Source organism: Rhagoletis zephyria, unplaced genomic scaffold, assembly GCF_001687245.7.
Source record: "Rhagoletis zephyria isolate East Lansing unplaced genomic scaffold, Rhagoletis_zephyria_1.1 Rzeph_scaffold_00246, whole genome shotgun sequence".
NCBI classification, from domain to species: domain Eukaryota; kingdom Metazoa; phylum Arthropoda; class Insecta; order Diptera; family Tephritidae; genus Rhagoletis; species Rhagoletis zephyria.
Window position 1 is genome coordinate 40,070 of NW_016157330.1, and position 21,500 is coordinate 61,569.

Consider the following 21,500-nt stretch of genomic DNA (forward strand, 5'->3'; position numbering starts at 1 on the left):
GCATCGATTTGCAATGTCGCTGAGAACTCTTCACAGGCGATAGATGTGGAAGTTAAGCTTTACCTGAAGAGCTTCCGACGAGCCATCGATAAACCTAGATAATTAATTGCCGCTAGAATCAATTAGAAGCTTGATAAACAGTGTCAATATTGTGGTCAGTTAGTTACCTCCCTCTTTGATAGTGGTATTGGATCCGGTCAGAGGGAAAATGCGCAACGCTTCCCATTTAGACAAGCCCAGTATGAAGCACTTAATACAACTTAGCGTATTCAACAAGCTCGGCGGTACCCAGCCCTACGTCGGCAGTTCTATTTGGTACGTAGTTGATGCGGAAAGGGACATCGATCAGATATTTTGTAGACTATTTAAATACCGCTCTTTATTACTCAAGAGAGGAATAAATAAGAGATAGTGCCCCTATCCTGTTTCCTGACTTTGTGACACCATATTATTTTAAAAAGTCCTCGTGACCTGGGTTGTACAGGAGAAGGCTTCAGAAATCAATAAGCCATAGCGGATAATTTCCACTCTGGCTGGATTAGCGACAACACGCATATCTTCGTGGTTCCCATCAAATAAACAGTCGATTGATAGCTCAACAGCGGGACGTCGGCTTGGGAGATAAACATATTCTATGTGGCAATCAGGGCTTCGGGCTCACATACTGTGCTACCTTTAATTATGGCATGTGTATTTCTTGGACAATGTACGATGGGTATCTTCGCCTTGCGAATATATGTTATATAATGAGGTGAAGTCATATCAACAGTTTTCTTATTCTGCCCAGATTTGGTGAAGCTAGTATTTAAACTACTTGGACTCTATGGGTCTCAATCGGTTGCGCACATGACTTGAACTATGGGGAAGGTATAAAGTAGCTTAGGCAGGATGACAACAAAACGGCATCTGCAATGACATGGAATGCCATTTCTCTGAATGTTTATTGATTGTTTTAAATTAGTGTAAAAAGTGTTTAATTCTTATAAAGAAAACTCAGCGGTTTGAGCTACCCAGGTCGAGGTTATCCGTCAAGCGCGAGATATTGAGGCTAGGTTGAAGCGGCTGCCTTCATCCAACTTAGGAGAGAAGCACACTAAAACCCAATGGGTCTGTTGTCATACCAATTAAGAGCTCGAATTCGAACCCTTCCGTTCACCCAGAAGTAGAACCAGTTGGTAAGGTTCATAAAGTGCGAGAACTCGTGAATATCTACCTCATTTAGGTCGGTCATACGGACAAAAAGGCGGTGGTGAAATGAGTGAAGTTTCTTTTATAGTCTCGAGTTATGCTTGGAAGACACTGCAGTGGTCTGGTAGCCTAAAGCTGGAGAATATTGAGAGGTCTTTCGAGTGTATCTCACTGCTCGGAGATTTAGTTTAGAGCTGGCTGTGGAGTTATATTGGAGGCACCAGACCGAGTCGTCCTACCAGTAGTTACGAATTCACAGAACTGCAAGGGGACTCTTGTGAATGCTAGGAGCTTCATATTTGTTCAATGAAGATTTAATTGCTTAAAAGTCTCAAACACATACACAAATGATTTAAATAAACAAAACCAGTGCGCTCTTCCAATGTTTTGTACTCGGCCAAAATCGCTTAGGTGTTTACAGCGCCAAATAAGAAGAAGAAGAAGAAGGTAAGGGCGCTGGACTATTGTGCATTTGTAACAATGGTATGTATTGATACAATTAAATAAATTTAGTTTGTTTATTTAAACCTCACAGCTATTTCGCCAGGTTGTGTTGGAGGTTCTCAATATATTTAAATTGCACATGCTTACATATCTTAAATTTGGTGCCGCTGTCGTACATTGCTTTGTCAAATTATGCTTTGTTGCTTTAAACAAGTCAAAAGTTTCATTTGTCGCTTCACTTCATGCAAGCTTTACATATTTACACTAATAAAAAATTTGGAATTTTCAAATTTCAATTTTTTTTTATTTTTTATGGCATCGAGATATGATAACGACTTAATTAAGCACAACTTACTAATCTTGGTTTAATAAATTATGTAATCTATTTGTTGGCTTTGTATGTTAATAACTAAATTCAGTTTTGAAATACCTAAATACTTACACCGAAAATCAAATAAGCAGACACCTACATACATATTTATGGAGATAACTTTAAATAGAAATGGTAATGTTTCACGCATTGGTAATGTAATGAGCATTCCAGCTTTTCATTGAAAAAAAAAACCAATTACAATACAAATCAAATCAGCAATTTTTGAAATTTTATTCAAATAAATACTTATGCACGTATATATGTTATTTTGTTTGTAATAGCATACATATGTATGTACTAGAGATGTGACGGATAGAGATTTGGCCGGATAACCGGATACCGGATATCCGGCAAGATGCGAGGCCGGATAGCCGAATATCCGGCGGCCGGATATTAAATTAAAGATTTCATTATTTCTAGTTCGGCAAGCAATAAACGACAATAAACGGATGGATCGATGTCAGTTATCTTTGGAAAATAACGTACTGCAGTCTGGCAATACTGAAAATCAACAAATTAAAATCTGGCATTACTGAAAATCAACAGCTGATTGTTTCAATTATTTAACTTCATAATTTGTACGAAAAGAGCAGAGAACATGTCTTCAATGAAAAGAAAATCGCCTATTTGGCAATATTTTGAAATTAAAAGTGAAAATAATAAGTTTGCTATTTGTTTATTGTGCAAACTACCAATTTCTCGTTTTGAAGGGAAAAAAGCAGGTGCGTAAGAGTAATGTTTTTTTTTGCAGCCTATTTAATGAATACAACCTACAAGTTTCGAATCATATACTTATTAATTTTAAATCTTCCCCCAGGCACATCTGCTATGAGCAATCATTTGAAATTAAAGCACCCAGAAAAATTCATGAATTTGAATAAAGATAAAAAAAATAACGACGCAGCTACGTCGCTTGCGGAGCCTGTCAACGCTTGTACAAGTTCCTCTTCTACAGAAAGGCAACAGACTTTGTCAGAGGCGTTCGATAGAAAACTGCTTTGGGACATAAATAATGCAACTGCGAAAAAATACCATTATCTCATAGCAGAAATGATAGCACTGGATAATGAGCCACTTTGTGTCGTTGAAAGAGTTGGATTCGCAAGATTACTTAAGCAAGCTTTACCACGCTATGAATTGCCAAGCCGAGCCTTTATGACCCAAAAAATTGTTCCCGATATTTACAACCGAATTTTCAAAAAAATCCAAATAAGAATTTCAAGTGCTGTCGCAGTTTCTGTCACTTCCGACATGTGGACGTGTTTGCGCAATAACTCCAGCTTTCTGAGTTTCACAGCTCATTGGCTTTCTGCAGAATTTAAACTTCAACACGGAGTTATAGCTATGAAACCGTTTTCAGGATCTCACACAGGAGAAAACATAGCAAATGAACTCAATAGTATTGCATCTCGCTGGGATATTGAACAAAGCAAAATACATGTTCTTGTTCATGACAGTGGCGCAAACATGGTCAAAGGCGTTCGAATGGCGCAGTATGATTCCGCCAGGTGTTTCATTCATTCGCTTCAGAGGGTTGTGCTTGAGTCTTTGAAAGTACAACCTGAAGTAATGGACTTGATTGCCAAAGGTAGACGTATCGTAACTCACTTCAATCATTCAGGTTTAGCAAAAGAAAAATTACTGGCGCTTCAAAAAGAACTATGTTTACCAGAGCATCAATTGGTGCAAGATATAAACACGAGGTGGAATTCCACTTTCTATATGGTGGAACGCTTATTGGAACAAAAACGTGTTATCTCCCTTTATGTGTCTGAAAACGACACACTTACTAATCTAACAACTCGTCAGTGGTGTTTGATGGAGCAGTGTGTACAACTTTTGAAGCCGTTTGAAGAAATAACTAAAATTACAAGTTCTGGCCTCTCCTGCATATCTGAAGTTATACCGCATGTAGCTGCATTAAAAAAATTCTTAGACAAGGACGAAACTGTACGACGAACAGCCGATTTACTTAATATGAGAGCCTCCTTAAAAGCGCAATTGGCATCTCGTTTTATTTCCTTAAGTGAAGATCCAAAATACCTTATTGCAACTTTTCTGGATCCCAGATTTAAGGCTAACTTTTTGGGAAAAGTTGAAGCTGAAAGAGCTCGACAGACTATTTTATTGGAACACTTAAAAATGACTTGCGACACGTCTTCCATCAGTAGTTGTTCATCGACGTCTTCAACTAGACCTAAACAGTTACGATTAAATGAAACTCATTCAAATGTAGCTCGTGAATCTCACGAAACATTTTGGGATTGCTTTAATGAAGTGGCAGATGAAAACAACATTCAGTCTCGCGATCATGAGAAGAACCCAATTGCTACCGAGATTGAATTCTTCTTGAAGGAAGTTCGAATTGATCGCAGTCAGGATCCTTACGCTTGGTGGTCGTTTAACTCCAAAAAATACCCAATTTTAACGTCGCTTGCCAAAACGTTCCTTTCAGCTCCTTGCAGCAGCGTTTATAGCGAAAGACTTTTTTCGGAAGCTGGCTTGGTTTACGAAAACAAGCGAAATCGTTTATTGTCTGCGAACGCTGAAAATTTAGTTTTTATTCACCATAATCTACCTCTTCTTAATTTTGAGTATTAATGTCAATCGTTTTCTTAATTGGACGTTTTTTAAGTTTTTAGTTTATACATAAATTTTTCAGTAAAGTGAATATCTCAAAACGTATTTTAAGTTTTTGAAAGATAATTTGTAATTTTTTGTTACTTTTTTACCTTTAAATAAAAGCTATTTTATTGTTAGTTACTTAAAAAAAATTATTTGCTTATAATAATTCTAAGAAAATATCCGGCCGGCCAGATACCGGATAGTAGCTCATTATCCGGTATCCGGCCGAATAGTAAATTTAGGCCGGATATCCGGCAAACCGGATAGTTACCGGATATCCGTCACATCTCTAGTATGAACGTAGTTATCGGTCGGGAACTGTTTATGTCAAGACTTCGCTCAAACATAGCAGCAGCAGCTCGTTGTAGGCGCACCAATTTCATACGTCGCACACTAAAATTATTGGTTAGTATTAGTAGGTACTTATTACTACACAACAAAAAACAAAAAAACAAAAATGCAACCTTAAAAGCAAATTTAGGGCGCACATGGAAATATGTATTTATTTCGCGACACCTTTCTAGGTTGCTGCGTTGTAAGAGTAAACGTAAGTACTAAATACTACGTAAATTTGTATGTAAATATATGTACTATTTAGTATGTTTGTAGCAAATATAATGCTGTCTCCTGTCACTGACACTTCAGTTCGTAGGTAAACTCTTTCACTTAAACTGAAGTGGAGGGCCTAAAAAGTGGAAAAGATATATCACGTCAAGTGCACAACATGCATTTTAATTAAAACAGCTGAAAGTATATGAAGCGAACAAATGAATAGTGACATAAAACACAAAGATAGAAAACAAAATATGAAATTGAAAAGTAAAGAAGATTGTCTGCGAAATAAATAAGTAAATGTGTAAACTAATTTGGTGAATGACGGAAAAAAGTAAGTTCTTTTAAAATTACATTTTTTTTAATTAATTAAAATTTGTAATAAATTAAATTATTGCCTATTACCCCTTTACTGCAACACACAAAATATCCGCAGCTCTAAAATTTTTCAGAATAAAAGGAAGTTTTGTTTGTATGTGTGAAAATTGCCTTATAAATTTTCATTTTATGAGTACCTGCCCACAAGGGACACAATCAGGAAGAGCAAAGCTCATGTGCAGTACACTTCGATCGTTCTTTGAAGTTTGGTAAGCTACTGATTGAGGGTCCGCTCCACTACACCACAGATGCATAGCTGATTATGAGTCTTATCATAGAAGTATAAGCCCCTTCAGGATTTCTTAAGGTGACATACAAAAAATTATTTACCTGATAACATTACCAGAACGCTGTTAAATCTTTGGGTTTTTTTCAACGTAGGACTCCTTTAAGGGCAGGAAAAACAAGGCCGTCCAACCTTCTCAAATAGCTGACAGATAATGGCCCATAAAGAGCCAGCTTTCAGGAAAAGAGAAATGTATCAGTTCAGATATATTGATCTATCGAAAGTTATTTTCATATAATGCTTTTAGTCTAAAAAAAGGAATCACTGTGATCAGTGTCAGAGCAAAGGCTATACATAGGGTGCCTTATAAAACTTTTAAAAGTTTTATAAACTCATAGATCCTTATAAAACTCCCATACAATTTATAAACTACTAATAGAGCAAAATTTTACACTACGAAGTCCGACTTCTGGGGCTCTTCAGTTTTGCTCAAGTAAATCGTTATAAAACCCGTATAAAACTTTGTGTGTTATCCGGGTTGGACTCTATTTAATAAGAAAGATATACAGCCTTATGCTAGAAGGCGAATTTTCATAATTCGTAATTCATAGCTACGTTGCGAAAAACGAAATATCGACATACTGCAACCCTTGCGGAAACATGTGCAGCATTGTTGTTTTTCGAAGATGGCTGCAAGACGGAAATGGAAGTGAAAATGAATTAAAAAAACACTAATCAAGTGCTTATTTATAATACTTAAGATTGTTTAATTTTACATATTTTGAGGAAAATGATGGATTCTATGGCATTTTCAATTATAGCAGCGGCGGAAGAGCGCGCTATAGAAATGAATTCTCAAAGGTATGCGGAACTGTCGGGCATTAATAACCATGAACGCGCCTATGTCAGCTTCTGCTTGAATTGTTGAAACACTGGCCATAACTCCCACTATGCCTGAAGAACTGAACCTCAATTCAGTTAATATATATATTATACCAGCTTTTTCGAAGCTTCGATTGAAAATATGCATTTTGTTAGGTCCACCACCAGTTGCGTTTGTCTCTGCCTTATTGGATCTTAACTTTCGTTTTATATAGCATTTTTAGTCTGCGGAATACTTGATAAAAATGTGATATTAATACCTTATTGCTGTGTTAATGTTTAACTTACTTATTTATCGAAGCTGCTACTTCTTTCGTTGGTGGTCCTAAGCTTTTTAATTCCGCTCCGGCCTTATCCCAAAAACTCGGAAACTCCTTCTTGGCACCTTTTGCAAACCCGTGTGTGATATCAGTCCTCCTTTTGCATTTGCTACCAATTCGTAAAATAAAAACAATAGGGGTACTCATCTAATGATTTAAAATCAATACAAATCTTATAAAGTGTTTAAGTTTATAACACCGCTTAAACGCTATAAACGCATACTTCGGAGGTACCATTTATTTTAATTTAATTCAATTTTAATTTTTGTGTATGAGAATAAAAATTTCTCGATAAGGGTCAAAAAACAATATTTTTTGTGCGTTCATTTAAAGCAGTGGATAAATGTAGATGCTTGTGTAAAAGGCAAATTTATCTGTTTAAAAGAACAACACTAATATTTCTTGAAAACATAAACGCATAAACTTACAACTTTTTGTTCAATTTTCATCTCGCTTCTGATACAAAATTCTTTTCGTACAAAACTACGCAAAGGAGCTGTCTATTTCTTACTTGTTCCTATCCAAGCATATCATTGTAACGAATTTAGGAAGGTCGAAAATACGATTAGGGTTGCAGCATACCATTTTTACTATTCGTAGCAAAATCCGAATACGAAAGTTTTGCAGCATAGGGGTGATAGCAATCTAAATGAAGTTCGCTGCTTAAGTCTTTTGTTTTCATCTAAATGAGGAAGCTAACTTTTCAGCTTGATTATCAAGTTTACGGAATGCATCATAATCCTGGGACAAAATGAAATTCGGGAAGTCAACTATTATTTATTTTTTTTTCAGCAACTCGCTGATCCTGAATGCTTTAATAAATGCTCTCGCATATAAAATGTGGAGCAGAAACTTATAATAGTTTTTGCAGCAATTCTAGCTCAGATGACGTGAAGCCAATTTCTGTGAACGCTCAATTTTTGCAATTTAATAAGCTTGAATTTAAAGTTTCTTACCTTCGTAGAATATGTTTAGAATAATAATTTCGCCACTTAAAGCAAATTCCGTAAGCAATAAACCATACATTCCTTTCTTATACTTCGCCAACACCTCACCTTTATTTTACATTTCACAAATGTGAAGTATTAGCTTTTGAAGTGAGTAGAAGATGGAACCACAACAAGCGTTTATGTAATCATATCCAAAACATATTCCACTTGCAATGCAAAAGCAAAGATAAGTAAAGAAAAAAACAAAGCACAGTGACAACAGCAGCGATGCATCTAAAATGCATATTTACCAAATCCGCCTTCAAATAAGCTATCAGCTGTGCACACTGTGGTGAATAAGTGTAGCATTTAGCAAAACAAATATAGTCATGGTGAATTGCTTTTGCGCGCAACCTGCGCATCTGCAACAGCAATGTGTTGAATCTAAAAACACGCTAGCACAGCATGACCAGCGTTGGTGCTCGACCGCTACAGCGGCGCGACTGCTAACACTTTTACTGCTAGCGCGCTCACTTGTCCAACCCTCCGTTGGATTTTGAAGAGGCCACAGTGCTGTGGCTGCCATCAGGCGTCTTGTGAATGTTGCTCTTCCGCACTGCGCCAGAGCGACCACCGCAGCGAGCGCAAACCGCCAACAAGCAATCAATAACAGTTCAGCTCCACTTCACTCAGTTCGTGTCTAAGTTAGCGCCACGCATTGGCAGTGTCGGCAACGACTGCGTTTGCTACAACTACGACGCTGCGCATGCGCAACTTGTCGCTGTTGCGCTTTCATCACCTTCTTTTTGCCACAATCTTGGTTTTGGTTTCTTTTCGATTGCTTGCATATATTTTACATTGTTTTGGTGACTGTCTTTTTTGGCGCTTTTGACGTTGACCGAGTGGTGTTGTCGTCGTCGTCGTCGTCGTCGTTGGTGGCGATGGTAAAAGAGAAGCAACCAATGCATCGTAACATTCGCCGCCTGACTGAAATTTTAATTTCGCTAAATTCAGTTCAGCATTAACCATAACTTTGTTCGGTTCGGTTGCGCGCACGTGAAATCCTCCCACAAAGTTCAAGTGACTGCCATCAGACGCAAACAAACGTATACACACTGACGCAAATTTGTACGGGTATATGTGCATGGCTACTCGCCCCAAATAAGTAAACGTACTGAAGAAAAATTTGTAAGTGACTTTCGCCTAGTAAAAAGGACATTGGGGGGTGTTCTATTTGCAGTTGGAAAACTTAAGCTCGCTAAATTCTTGGCGTTCGTTATTTGTGGTAGCGCTTTTACTAATTGTAAGTTCACTCAGTGCGCATGTGTATGGGAAATTAAATAATTTGACTCACTGTATCATTTGCTTGATTCATTCGCTTTAATTTGTGTGACACCCTGTGAAACTTTCTTCATGCTAGTGCGAATTTATATTTGCATGAAAAAATAATTAAGGTTTCAGACGAATACTAATTACAAGCAAACAAAAATAGTGTACTATTATTTAAATTAAAAATTTACTTTTTCTTTGCTTTCGCATTAATTTCTCCATTTGCCGCGAGCACTGTGTACTTAAACGAAGATTTATTCATTTTCTTTTTTTCTTAAAAAAAAAAAAAATTAAATCAGCAAAACAATTCAACATATTCATAAAACCGAAATTGGATTTGGAGTTAATTTGTTGCTGAGCTGAGATTTAACTGTTTCGCCTGCAGTCATGAGGATTATAATATTGCTGGTAAGTTGATTTGTTGTGGAAATTACTAATTTATTATGCCTTAAGGGCTATGTTTGATACGTGTTTATGAACGTACAGTGACGAACAAAAGTATTGGCACACTGAATTTTTCGTAATATATGCAAAGTTTTCTATTCTAATTTACTTTCGATATTTTTTATAAAAATATATTTCTTACTACACCAAAAACATAAAAATCAAATCTCTAAACTTTGTGCAAAACACAAATTTCTATTTAGATATTTTAGAAAAATTAAATGTATGCAGTTTTATAGACCATTAAATTTTCGTATATCAAAAATCATGTTTGAAAATGCTGAAAAATCGCGTTGATTTTTTGGCAAATTTTGCACGCTGATTTTTCTATACAAAGTTTGCTCGACAATTATGTATTTTGTTATGGGAATTTCCTGCCATTTTGTCAGCTAAGTACTTTCAAAAATTAGTTACCAAGAAATTTTTAGAAATCTTAAAATGGGATTGCAAAATTTAAATAGAAAAGTTTTTGTTTTTAACAAAAAGTTTATTTATTATAAAAAAAGTGTTTATTAACACCGCAAGATCTGTGAGACGCATGGTAGAAGATAGAGTTAAATTAAAATCAAGTTCAAGACTTCTTTTGTTTTTAACCACATAAGAGTGGCAACTATTCAAAATAATAAAATTGCGTAGATACCGAAAAAAATTATAACGACAGATATATTTTTTCGGGCGCAAAATTACTTCCAGGCCCCTAAAACGATATCAAATGGTTTTTAAGACATAAATTAGTGCTAAATTTTCCATTTGAAATAGTGGTAATTAATTTTATGAGATTTTTATAGATTAAATAGTAGTTTTGTTTTGTTTGAGGCCCACCCGGCCAAGAAAGGTAAGTTAGCGGATGTTATGTATTTTACGATAGGTTCTCTCACCCTCAAGCGCCGCCTNGCTGCTTAAGTCTTTTGTTTTTAACCACATAAGAGTGGCAACTATTCAAAATAATAAATTCCGGAAAAGTTAGCATATCTCATCAGTTCATAGCGTAAGGAAAGAACTATGTTCACTAATAAAATTGCGTAGATACCGAAAAAAATTATAACGACAGATATATTTTTTTGGGCGCAAAATTACTTCCAGGCCCCTAAAACGATATCAAATGGTTTTTAAGACATAAATTAGTGCTAAATTTTGCATTTGAAATAGTGGTAACTAATTTTATGAGATTTTTATAGATTAAATAGTAGTTTTGTTTTGTTTGAGGCTCACCCGGCCAAGAAACGTAAGTTCGCGGATGTTATGTATTTTACGATAGGTTCTCTCACCCTCAAGCGCCGCCTCACCTAAGAGTTCGATATTTCAAACGGATGTTTGTATTTATGCTTTTCTATGCATTGAGTGCATCGGAAATGTATTCCTTTTACGGTTTGTCTACAATCTTTCTCGGAAAAAATATTCGAAAAAGTATATAAAAGGAGGCATCGAGTTAATAAATATTTTGTAACACATTTTCAANAGTTTGTATTTTTGCTTTTCTATGCATTGAATGCATCGAGAATGTATTCGTTTTATGATTTTTCTTAAACTTTTCTCGAAAAACTATATAAAAGGAGGCATCGAGTTAATAAATATTTTGTAACACATTTTCAAAACTACTAATTTTAATTTTAGATGAATAAAGCGAAAATACCTCCAAACATTTTAGTTACTTTCTTAAGATTTCATTATCGAAAGCACTACGCAAAAACTTTTGAAAATGTATGACGAGAACGAGAGTTCTGCTGACACAAATTGAGCGACAGATAATACTTTTATGATAATCATTTCTCTCGACATAAGGGAATGGTTAGACATTTCTCTCCCTCGACAAGGGAGGGGGTGTAAGCTAAGAACAATTTAAAGGTAACAATGGTTTGTTGCCAGAATTGTGGCGCATAAGGATGTCATAGGATATGCTATTGAATCTTTTAACACTCTAAATCACCAGCGCGGTATTGTATACTGCCCATTCTTCTCACAAAACTGAGCTTTGAGTTGGCGAACTTGTAAAAGATTTTCACTACGTCGCTGACATCATCCCTGAGGTAGAGAAAGTTAAAGATATTAGACCCTAAAGCTTAAAGGAAATTAGCACGATTTCTTTTTGCTGAAATGCCTGAAGTGACTGGTTAAGTTGCGCATTCGTAGGATGTTTTCAAAATATTCTATTTCTTTGCATCAAAATTAAGTAGGGGAATCTTGTGAGACGCTTCTGAAATAACTGGTTGCTAGACTAAGTAATGCCATCGCTTAAATAGAATTTGTCTTGGACATTTTTGTAAAGATTGAAGGTGCTTTTAATAATGCCAACTTTGCCCCAAGGCTTGTTGCAGATTCTCCGCTAAGAATATGGATTCGTACATATGATCATAGGGTTATGGCAAATAGAAATCAATACGTCACATGCGGATTGAATAAGAGCTGTACTGAAAGCTGCGAGCTCTCTTTTCTTGCTTTGGCGCTTAGTTAGTATGAAGAAAAGAGTTCTAGGCGTTACTTTTTGTTTTTTTGCCACAAGATAGCTAAAGCTAAGTTTCCTGCGGCTGAGTGCTGACTTAACCTCTATACTGAGTCCTTGCAAACAAATTGTTAAACCCTTACTGATGGCTCCACAACTTAAAAATGGTTTTGATGTGGAGTATTTATCGAACGTATGTAGCTGAGAAAATTTTCAATCCACTCTTAGGGACTCCTAGCCGAGGTATTTGCAATTCTGTAGTGATCGCTTCCAAACCAGCTAGACAGTGCAAGCCTTAACTAAATTATGAGAGATCTGAACATTTCACTAGAGAGGGCTCATATCAGGTATTCCTTGCTCCTCAACCAGTCATGGTGCTCCCACATTTGGACATCGAAGCCACCGTTAGAGTCTAGGTAGATATTTCGTTCAGAAATTACTGGGAGATTCCAAAGGTGACCGGCATATAAACATGGCAACCCCACATGTCTCTATGACCTTGAAGAGGATGGAAAGGCGGCAGCTTCTGGCTCCCTTTGCAAGGATTATTTATGAGGCTTTTGACAGCGAAAAGTTAGGAGACAAACAACTAAGTTCCGTCGTCCGGACAATCTTTCCGAAATACATCATACTATTTACTATCCTGTCGGAAACACCAACAACGAAAATGAGAAGTGTAAAAAGTCTTCCGCAAGAAAAATGAAAGACAATGGAAAGATTGTTCGAAAGACTTTTGTTATACTAACACTAAACTATAATAAACAAAGCGTAAGCGTGCCATTCGGGAGATCCGTGTTCGAATATCGGGCAGCTAATTTTTTGTTTTTTTTTTCAATATATTGCTTTTTATAATTAAATTTTAATAAATTTTTCCATTTCATTTAATTTATAAGTCAACTTATAGCTACTTTCACGAAAGCAACTTAAGTGAGAATGAGATTTTTCGTTTGAATTTAATATGGAAATTTACTGAAAAAAAACATTTACCGCTTAAATTGCTTTCATGAAATCTGTTTTTTTTTATGTAGGTATTTTTTAAATAAAGGTTTTTCTTTCTCAATTTAATTTTTTTTAATGTTCAGACGTTACTGTTTTAAAAATAAAAAAATTTTTGTTAAACATATTTAATTTTTAGGAATTTTGTTCCTCTCTTGCATAACATTTTTCTTTGTTTAGCTTAATTCTCTTATAATTTTTAAATTTTATTGTTTAATTTTTAGACTAATTTTATTTATTTTTTTAATTGGGTTTTCTTTTGTGAATTTGATTTTTGCTTAACATTTAGTTTCATTGTTTTAAACAGAAACGTATATTTTTTATTTCATTTGCGTAATTCTTAGGATGTTGTTTTATATCCTTCTTTTAATTTAATTTTCTTTCATTTTTAGATTTTGTTTTAAAAATAACTTTTTTTAATATTTAATTTTAAGTACCTACTATTGTCTTAATTTTTTTAATAAAAAAAAATTTTTTGTTTGTTTTTTTAAATTTTTTGTTTCATTTTCTTTTATGAATTATTTAAAAAATGTACACATATGTTCTTTTAATTTAATTTGATTAAAAAAAAGCTATATATTTCTAAAAGGCGAACAGCATAACGCTAATTGACAATTGTCTATCAGAAAACAAGTTACTTTGTGCGTGGAAACACAGTTGCCAGAATTACGCTATAAATTCCTTGGAGTGTCTTTACAATTGACTAAAAAGGGGATAACAAAACTATTTTCGTCAATTAAGAAAGTGCTCATTTCGACACATTGGCTAACTTCAAGTGATGGCGAATATTTAACAAATACCTATAAACAATTCAAAGTAACGTCACAAAAAACTTCAAGCTATGATACGCTCAGCAATAAAAATAAAATTTTAGCAACAATAAAAAAACCATTCCAGGTAGTAATTAATTTTCCAATCATCATCGAATTTGCTGCAATTTCCCAATATTGACCTTCTTTCGACAAAACAAAAACAAAAAAAAAACTTCGACATAAAAATTGAGCTGCAGACGTCAAGCGCTAATAAACAAATGAGCTTTGAACTTAAATGCAAACACTGCAACTAATTGGTGGAGCAAATTGTCTTTCGCGCATAATTTGTCGGCATACCAATACACTCAATCGCATTTGCGATACAAAAGCAAAAATTCAAATGTCCGACATTGAGAAATTGCTGCCCGGCTAAATGAAGATGAGGCACTAACTTTTACATGTAAACATTTAGAGGCAGTCAAAAAAGCACTAGGCCTTAAAGACATATTGAAATAAGCTTCCAGAGCAAATGTCTAAATTTGTGCCGCTTGATGACTGCACACTTGTATTCATATGAAGACGTTGGAAGTTGCATGTGTAAAATGGCTTCCGGCAAGTAAGTACACTGTAGTTGAAGACGGAACTGCGATCTACTGTACTGGAGGCCGTGGACTGTGTAATCGCATATTAGAAATCAGACTAAGACGAGGCAAGTGAAGTAACCTACCTGTCTTTTATTGTTTGCAACTTAAAACTGTTTCCGCGAATTTACATACATATGTATGTTAGGGCGGGTAAATTTTTTTTGCGACTGTAAGCGTTTAGCATAGGAGGATTCTACGTGTAATTCTAAGCAAATTTACCCATGAAACCACGTGTCTAAAATCAATTTGGAGAAATTCATTTATGGACTTATCTCTTTCTTAAAACTTCCGCCAGAGGGCCGAATAGTCAAAAATTTTCACATTTGCTTCCGTGTTAAAATAAAAAAAACGTATACTTTACTTGTCCTTGATAACTTTTTTTCATAGAACTAAAATTCAATACAATGCGTGTAACACATGTATATACATAGGTATGTATGTACATTAGACTGCATCACCAAAAAGAGTTGCGGTTTTCCGCAGGGATTACAAAATTAATTATATTTCAAGACGTCGACCAAAATATTTCGGAAAAATATTAATATTTACGTGCGCTGGACCGATTTGAAAATACTTCCAAAAATGGAACTTTTTTGCATAAAAATAATTTCTTAAAGAACTTTTTGAAAAAATTCTCCTCCGATGACAAAACAAATTAAGCTTAACAGGTCTGCATGAAAATATTTAAAAATCTTTTCAATGGAATCGCAATAATCAGATGTTTCATGCTGCCTGTTTAACTTTTTTCAAAGATTGGTTTAAGAAAAACTTTAATATCTAGGTCAAAGCTCACTCTTTCTATTTCTGAGCCAAACGAAATTAAGCACCTCTTTATGACACTATAGCAAAATGCTAGGTAAAAGCAATTTATTTTTGCAATTTGGCAAACTCCAAATTGATTTTAGACCAATGAATTCTTTGGCAAATTTGCTTAAAATTACACATAGAATCTTCCTATGCTATACGCCTATAGTCGAAAAAACCTTCCATACAAATTGACCCGCCCTAATGCATGTAGATGAAAGCAGTGTAAACAAATGCAAGCATAGCATAGAAAATAAAACAACCGACCTCCGAAGTGGAGTGGTTAGAGTTGCGTAATTCCACCTGGTAGGACCCAAGTTCGATTACTGCTCCTAGGGACACAATCATAAACTTTTTGCTAGCTTTCGTCCATCGGCAGGCAATAGCAAACATCCAAGTGTACTTCTATAATGAAAAATCTTCCCATTAAAGCCATAAGCTGTTCAGAGCCAGCAAAAGACATAACAAGATCAACGCCAAGTATTTACTTTGATTTTGGAAAATTTGACAATCATTTGGCTGTTTCGATTTCCTAAAAATACTCAATTATGAATCAAAGAATACGATGTTACTTAGCCCAACTTATCTCTATTACACGAGCGGCGTGGCACTTCCTGTCCAAACGGTATTTTTCACACCGCATATCTCAGGTAGTATTTGTGGTAGAGTACTGCAACTTAGTATGGAGAGATACATATGTACATACAAAATAAATTCCAGAAATTTGTTTGTTTGAAATTTGTACATATTACAAAATTGTTGCATGTTTTGTCATTGTGAGCAGCTGGTAAATTTTTAATGAATTTATACGTAATTTCACGAGCGACCTACTGTCTGGCCGCACACTTGCTAGTGGCACGTAATTATTTAACACTTTGTTGCAAATTAACATCGCTAACCGCATGTGTGTCTTCATGTTTTTACACACATATAAGTATGTACATATGTAAGTCTATAGATACACTTGTATCCAATACTTCATATGTATATATGTAAGTTCATAGTGTGACAACAGCTTGAGGACACTTGCAACTAAATTATTGTGGTATTGGTGATGATGCCAGTAAAAGGTGGAATTTGAAAGTGAAATGAAACAGTGGCATAAATAAAAAAAGAATGACGCCCCTTTGTGATGCGAAAGTGATGTAAAAGTAAACAAAAGGTATGAAAAATAAAAGTTTGCGAAATACTAAAAAATTTTGTGTGAAAACAATATGTACAAACTAAACAAAATGGTGCAAAAAAAATAATAAAATTAAAATCTGCCACCATTTGCTTACTTCCGTTTCGCTATTTGCATGCAAAGTGTGCGCCTAAGCTGGCATTAAAATTTTACAGCAAACACAACTATGCACCAATAAATAATACGACTAAGCATTCAAGCAACCTCTTTTAACTTTCTACATTTAACCAAAAAATGCAGTAACCATAAATAAGTACTAAAGAAAATAATAGAAAGACTGTGAACAAAAAGCGCATGTATTTAGTTAATTTACATAGACACGTGTAAACACATAGGCACCCTGTCGGAAATTGAACTAGTACTTTAAAAGTAAATTGATCCGCCACTGAAAATCACGCCTCTGACGGCATTTGAGCCCAGACTCTCTGGAAGCTAAAAATATAAAAGCGTGCACCTCAGATAAGTAAAAGCAAGAATTGAATGAGCCAGATATTCGTCTGCAGCATTTGTTTCACAGTAATTAATTTTCAATTTATTTTTCAATTCGTAAATCTTTGCGACTGTCGCTTTGCTCCGACAGGGTAAATGCCTACATATGTATGGGGCATACTTACATATTGATATACATACTAACACATATATGTATGTAGTTATTATGCATAGTTGTGTTAGTCGTTTGAAGTTTGCGTGCCGCATGAATATTAAACTAAGTAATTAAATATTTTTTTCTAACTGTTGTACCATTTACCTCTTTCTACATGCTTAACCAATTTATTTAAGTTGAAGAAAATTCTGAGAAGTGAGTCACTTTTTACACTTACCACCAACCTAGCCAATAAATGCTCTATATAAACTCGACACAATTATATTGAGCCCTAACCACCAAAAGGACGTAAGTCACATTTTTTTTCAAAAATTTTCTTTTTTGATGCAGAAATGTTCCTAGAGCGTCTACATTTTTTTGACAGTTAGGGCTCAATATGGCAGTTACGGTGGTCCAAAAATACATGCGGGAAAAGCTAGAATGTTAAGCTCTCACCCCGTAGCCACACTGCCGCATAAATCGAAAAATTCGTTATCTGCAATGTAAACTTGTTTGGTATTTTTGTAAAGGCAATTTATCCACTAAAGAGAATTAAACAGACATTTCCTTAAAGAATTAATTATATGCCGCCAGGAAGCCACCAAAGTCGACAAATTTTGTAATAAGAATTTTAATAAAAAAAAGCATAGCCAGGCGTAAGCTCTTCAAAGAAAAAAATATCGAAAAATATTTGCTTTGAAATAAAATGTTGGTTTGAAGTTTCTTGTTTCCATATAGATATTAGAGAGTTACAGAAATTAAAATTTTGGAATCAAATTAAACACAGGGTGTCCCTGCGGTGTTCTAAAAAAAAAAAAACAATTTTTTTAAACAAAATTTCAAAAAATGCTAAATTGTAACGGATTGAATAAAAAATATACGTAAAAATAGGTTATTTCTTTATTATTTTATTAAATAGTAGGGGCGTTTAGCTTTCAAAAGCTTTCATTTTTTGCACTTTCTGAAGTAATGCGTTTTTCGCTAATGCATAAAATAATTTTTTCATTTTTTGTCAGTGCGTTGAGATCTACACGATTCGTTCCATTTTCAAAAATGAAGTGTCGATTAAAAAGCTTAAACTGTGAACAATAGAAGGTTTATTTTTTTTTTAAAGAGTTTCCACCTGTTAAAAAATTAGATTAAAATTTTTTTATTATGAATTATTAAGAGGTGGGAATCAATCGAAATGTGTATTAACTACATGTGGAGAGTTGCCACCTGTTAAAAAATCAAATTTCACTTGAAATAAAGGAATTAGGTAATTGAAATAGATAGGTATCACCATAAGGGAGTCAGACGAAAGAGGTTTAAGAAGGTTTTAGCTTAACACTATTACCAATAGGGTTGCCACCTGTTTGTAAAGTCGAACTTAGTTAAACTCGAATAATAACCAGCATTACGCCATCGTATTTGTTATTTTATTACAAATACATACATACATTGTCAATCAGTGACTTGATCTGATTACATTCGTTTTAAATTACTGGACTCAGGAATGTTTTCACTCTCCACTTATTTCTTGCTAAATATGTCAAATTTTTTCATTTGTGTTATACTCATATTGATATACATATTTCAGTTACTTTATTTCCTTAATTAAAGTGAATTTAATTTTTTAAACATGTGGCAACCCTTCTACGTGTCATTTGGAGTTAAAGTATTTTCCAAACTAGCTCAATTGATACCCATGTTGTAATATCTAGTTCATTTAACTTATTAAATAATTTTAATAAAATGTGTAACAGGTGGCAACCCTTTTAAAAAATAAAAAACTTTATTACACTTTTGAAAATAGAACAAACTATATGTACATGCACATGTAAAAGCCACAAGAACCCAAATTTTAAATTTCAAACTGCATTTACAGTGAAAATATGAAAGTTATCAAAAAAAAACAATTGCATTTTTGAATTTAGCGTCCTCAATTTTACTAAGAAGCGAATTCTCATTTAAATCCGTCAATAATTCTATTTTTGTCCACATTTTATATGGAAGGGAAGCACTGTGCGTAGGTTTTTTCTAAATGGAAAAATACCCGTATGTTTTTGTTTAAGAAAAAATACTTTAGAACTACTTCAAAGCCTATGAGGTTTTTCCTATGTATTTTAATGGAAATGGTATAGGGTTTTTGAGAAGTAACCATAACAATACGCAATTGTTTAATTAACCATTTTTTAATACTAAAAATCGTAAAAATTCACCTGCGCTCAGTTTACTTTTGTTGGTTGGATATAAAGTTGCCTATTAGCTTGAAGTATTGCCAAGTCCATTGGTGGATTTTGACAACGTTCCGGGGCTTTCTTAAGATCGAATGATGGCTATGCGAAAAACAACTTTCTGCCTGAAAACCTGATATGAATTTATGGACCATCGAGCGGCTTCCTTTATTTTTGTAAGTTCAGCTTGATGTACGTTGCAATGATCTGGCAGGCATCCCTATCTTCATAAAAACCGACTGCCTGCATTGCCGGTGGCAATGAAGTTTGTGATCAGAGGGCTCTTTTATATCTGCAGAGGTCATATAAGACTTGGAAATTCCAAGTGAAACCACGCCCCCAACCACCTGGGGGTTCTCCATCGAATACTTTCAGAAGGAGCATTTGTACGTTTCACCCGCCGTTTTATGATAATGAGCGGATGGCCTTTGACAGCCTTAGAAAAGCTGACCGAGTCCACCCCAGTGCTCCTGACGTGGAGGCTAGTTTTGCTCAGGTCCCGTCTCAGATGAAGTTTTCGTCGGACAGGAAACCTAATTTTCGTGGCGATAAATACTTGCTCCGCCCTTGGTTTAAGCCAATCATAGTGGGTCCTTGGTAATGAATTGTTTTCCTATGCGCAACCTTTGCAAGCGAATGATGCGTTTTCAGTTCCAATGAGGTGTGCTTTGGATTCTCACCGCTCTCCTCCAGGATGCGCTGCTAAGTACAGTTCTCCGAAGAGTATTCTCCTACTTACCAAGAGGCATTAAGGATACATACTAAACACCAATAATAAAACAACTTGAAGTTTAATTTTGCGGTCATTAGTTTGGAATGCTTAAAACGGTGGCATTGTATGTACATATGTAAATGCTGGACCTGAATTTCATCACTTTCTTCTTTTAATTTGTTTATACCATGCTTCGTCGCTACCATATAGTTTGACCCGAAAATATCACAAAAAAAAACAATTATAAAACAAATATTTAGTGCTAGTAGAAAAAATTTGTTGAAGCTCCAACAAAAAATAATGCTGAAAATAATGAGTATTTTCAACAGCCATATGCTGCGCTTTTTTACTTCAATTTTGCCTTTTTAATAATTATTTATTAGCTTTTGTTGTTGTTAATTCACGAATGCCACTCACATATTTGAGCCGAACAATTCAGTCGCTGACGCATTTTGAAGGTTTCTAGGTCACTTGAAATTTTATTTATTTTAAATGAAAAGAAATCACTCGCATTGTCACTTGTACGAGCTGTAACAGTAAAAGTGCAAAAAAAAAGCTTTACAAAAATATTATTTTGGCTTCGAAACAAAACCGAATAATGCCTAGTTAATATCTGTGCACTGCGAATGTTTACTTATCAATTGATTTTTTACCCACACATACATAGGTTATATTTATTTTTCTATTGTAACAAATTTTCCAAGTGTCATTGGAGACTTTAAAGTCAATTTGTTGTAATAACTGTACGCATTTAGGGTTTTTTTTTGAGTTTCACAATTTTTTGTTATCTCTGCATTAGTTGGTTTACTTAGCTTCTGTTTTTCTTACTCAATTTTTTTTTTGTTTGTTTATTTTGCTGGGTCTATTGAAATTCACTTGTCGTTTGTTTAGCCTTGACTATTTTATCTTTGAATTATTTTCGCAGACTTTTAACGGCTGATTGTTAACGGCTCTCGTTAATTTCATGCTATCTAATTGGGGCCATCGCTTGCTTTTGATTTTTGTGATGCATACACATTAGGGTGGTTAAAAAATAAAAATGCATGTGAAAAAGCAAAGCAGGAATTCGTATGCTCCCACCGCCTAGGATTGTTCTAAATATACCGAAAAAATATACCCCCATTTTTTATTTTGAAATCAAAATATATTTAGAGGTCACTCAAAGTTTTCCATGTATTTTATATGGGAAAAACCATTTTTCGTGGAAATGGTATATAATTTTTGAAAGTCAATATTTTCGAACGGAAAACTCTGTTTCTCTTCAGAAGATTTCCAATAAATAAAAAAATAAAATATTGATTTTCAAGAACTCTATACCATTCCTACGAAAACTTGTTTTCCCATATAAAATACATGGACAGCTTTGAGAGCTTTGAGCGATTTCTCATTATTTTTTGATTTTAAAATAAAATCCTATTGGGAGAGAGCATTAATATTCTGGCTATACATATTTTGTGCCACCCTAATGCACATATGTGGT

At 34.6% G+C, this 21,500-nt stretch overlaps 2 protein-coding genes across 4 annotated transcripts in view; both read left to right on the plus strand.

Annotated features, from left to right (window-relative positions):
- The first annotated feature begins 2,485 nt into the window (after positions 1-2,485).
- LOC108358389 (zinc finger BED domain-containing protein 4-like) lies at positions 2,486-4,624 on the plus strand. Its single transcript, XM_017609680.1, has one exon. It carries the CDS (start codon positions 2,741-2,743, stop codon positions 4,604-4,606), a length of 1,866 nt encoding a protein of 621 aa, XP_017465169.1. The 5' UTR covers positions 2,486-2,740; the 3' UTR covers positions 4,607-4,624.
- Positions 4,625-8,929: 4,305 nt separating this feature from the next.
- The window catches only part of LOC108358384 (chromatin modification-related protein eaf-1), a 65,337-nt gene continuing 52,766 nt past the window's right edge, over positions 8,930-21,500 (plus strand). The window contains exons 1-2 of one of the 3 annotated variants that reach the window (XM_017609674.1): positions 8,930-9,220; positions 9,546-9,654. In XM_017609674.1, the coding sequence (XP_017465163.1) occupies positions 9,634-9,654 (21 nt within the window). In that variant the 5' untranslated portion in view covers positions 8,930-9,220; positions 9,546-9,633. The remainder of the gene's footprint in view (positions 9,221-9,545; positions 9,655-21,500) is intronic. The other 2 variants (XM_017609675.1, XM_017609676.1) reach the window with 2 other exon arrangements.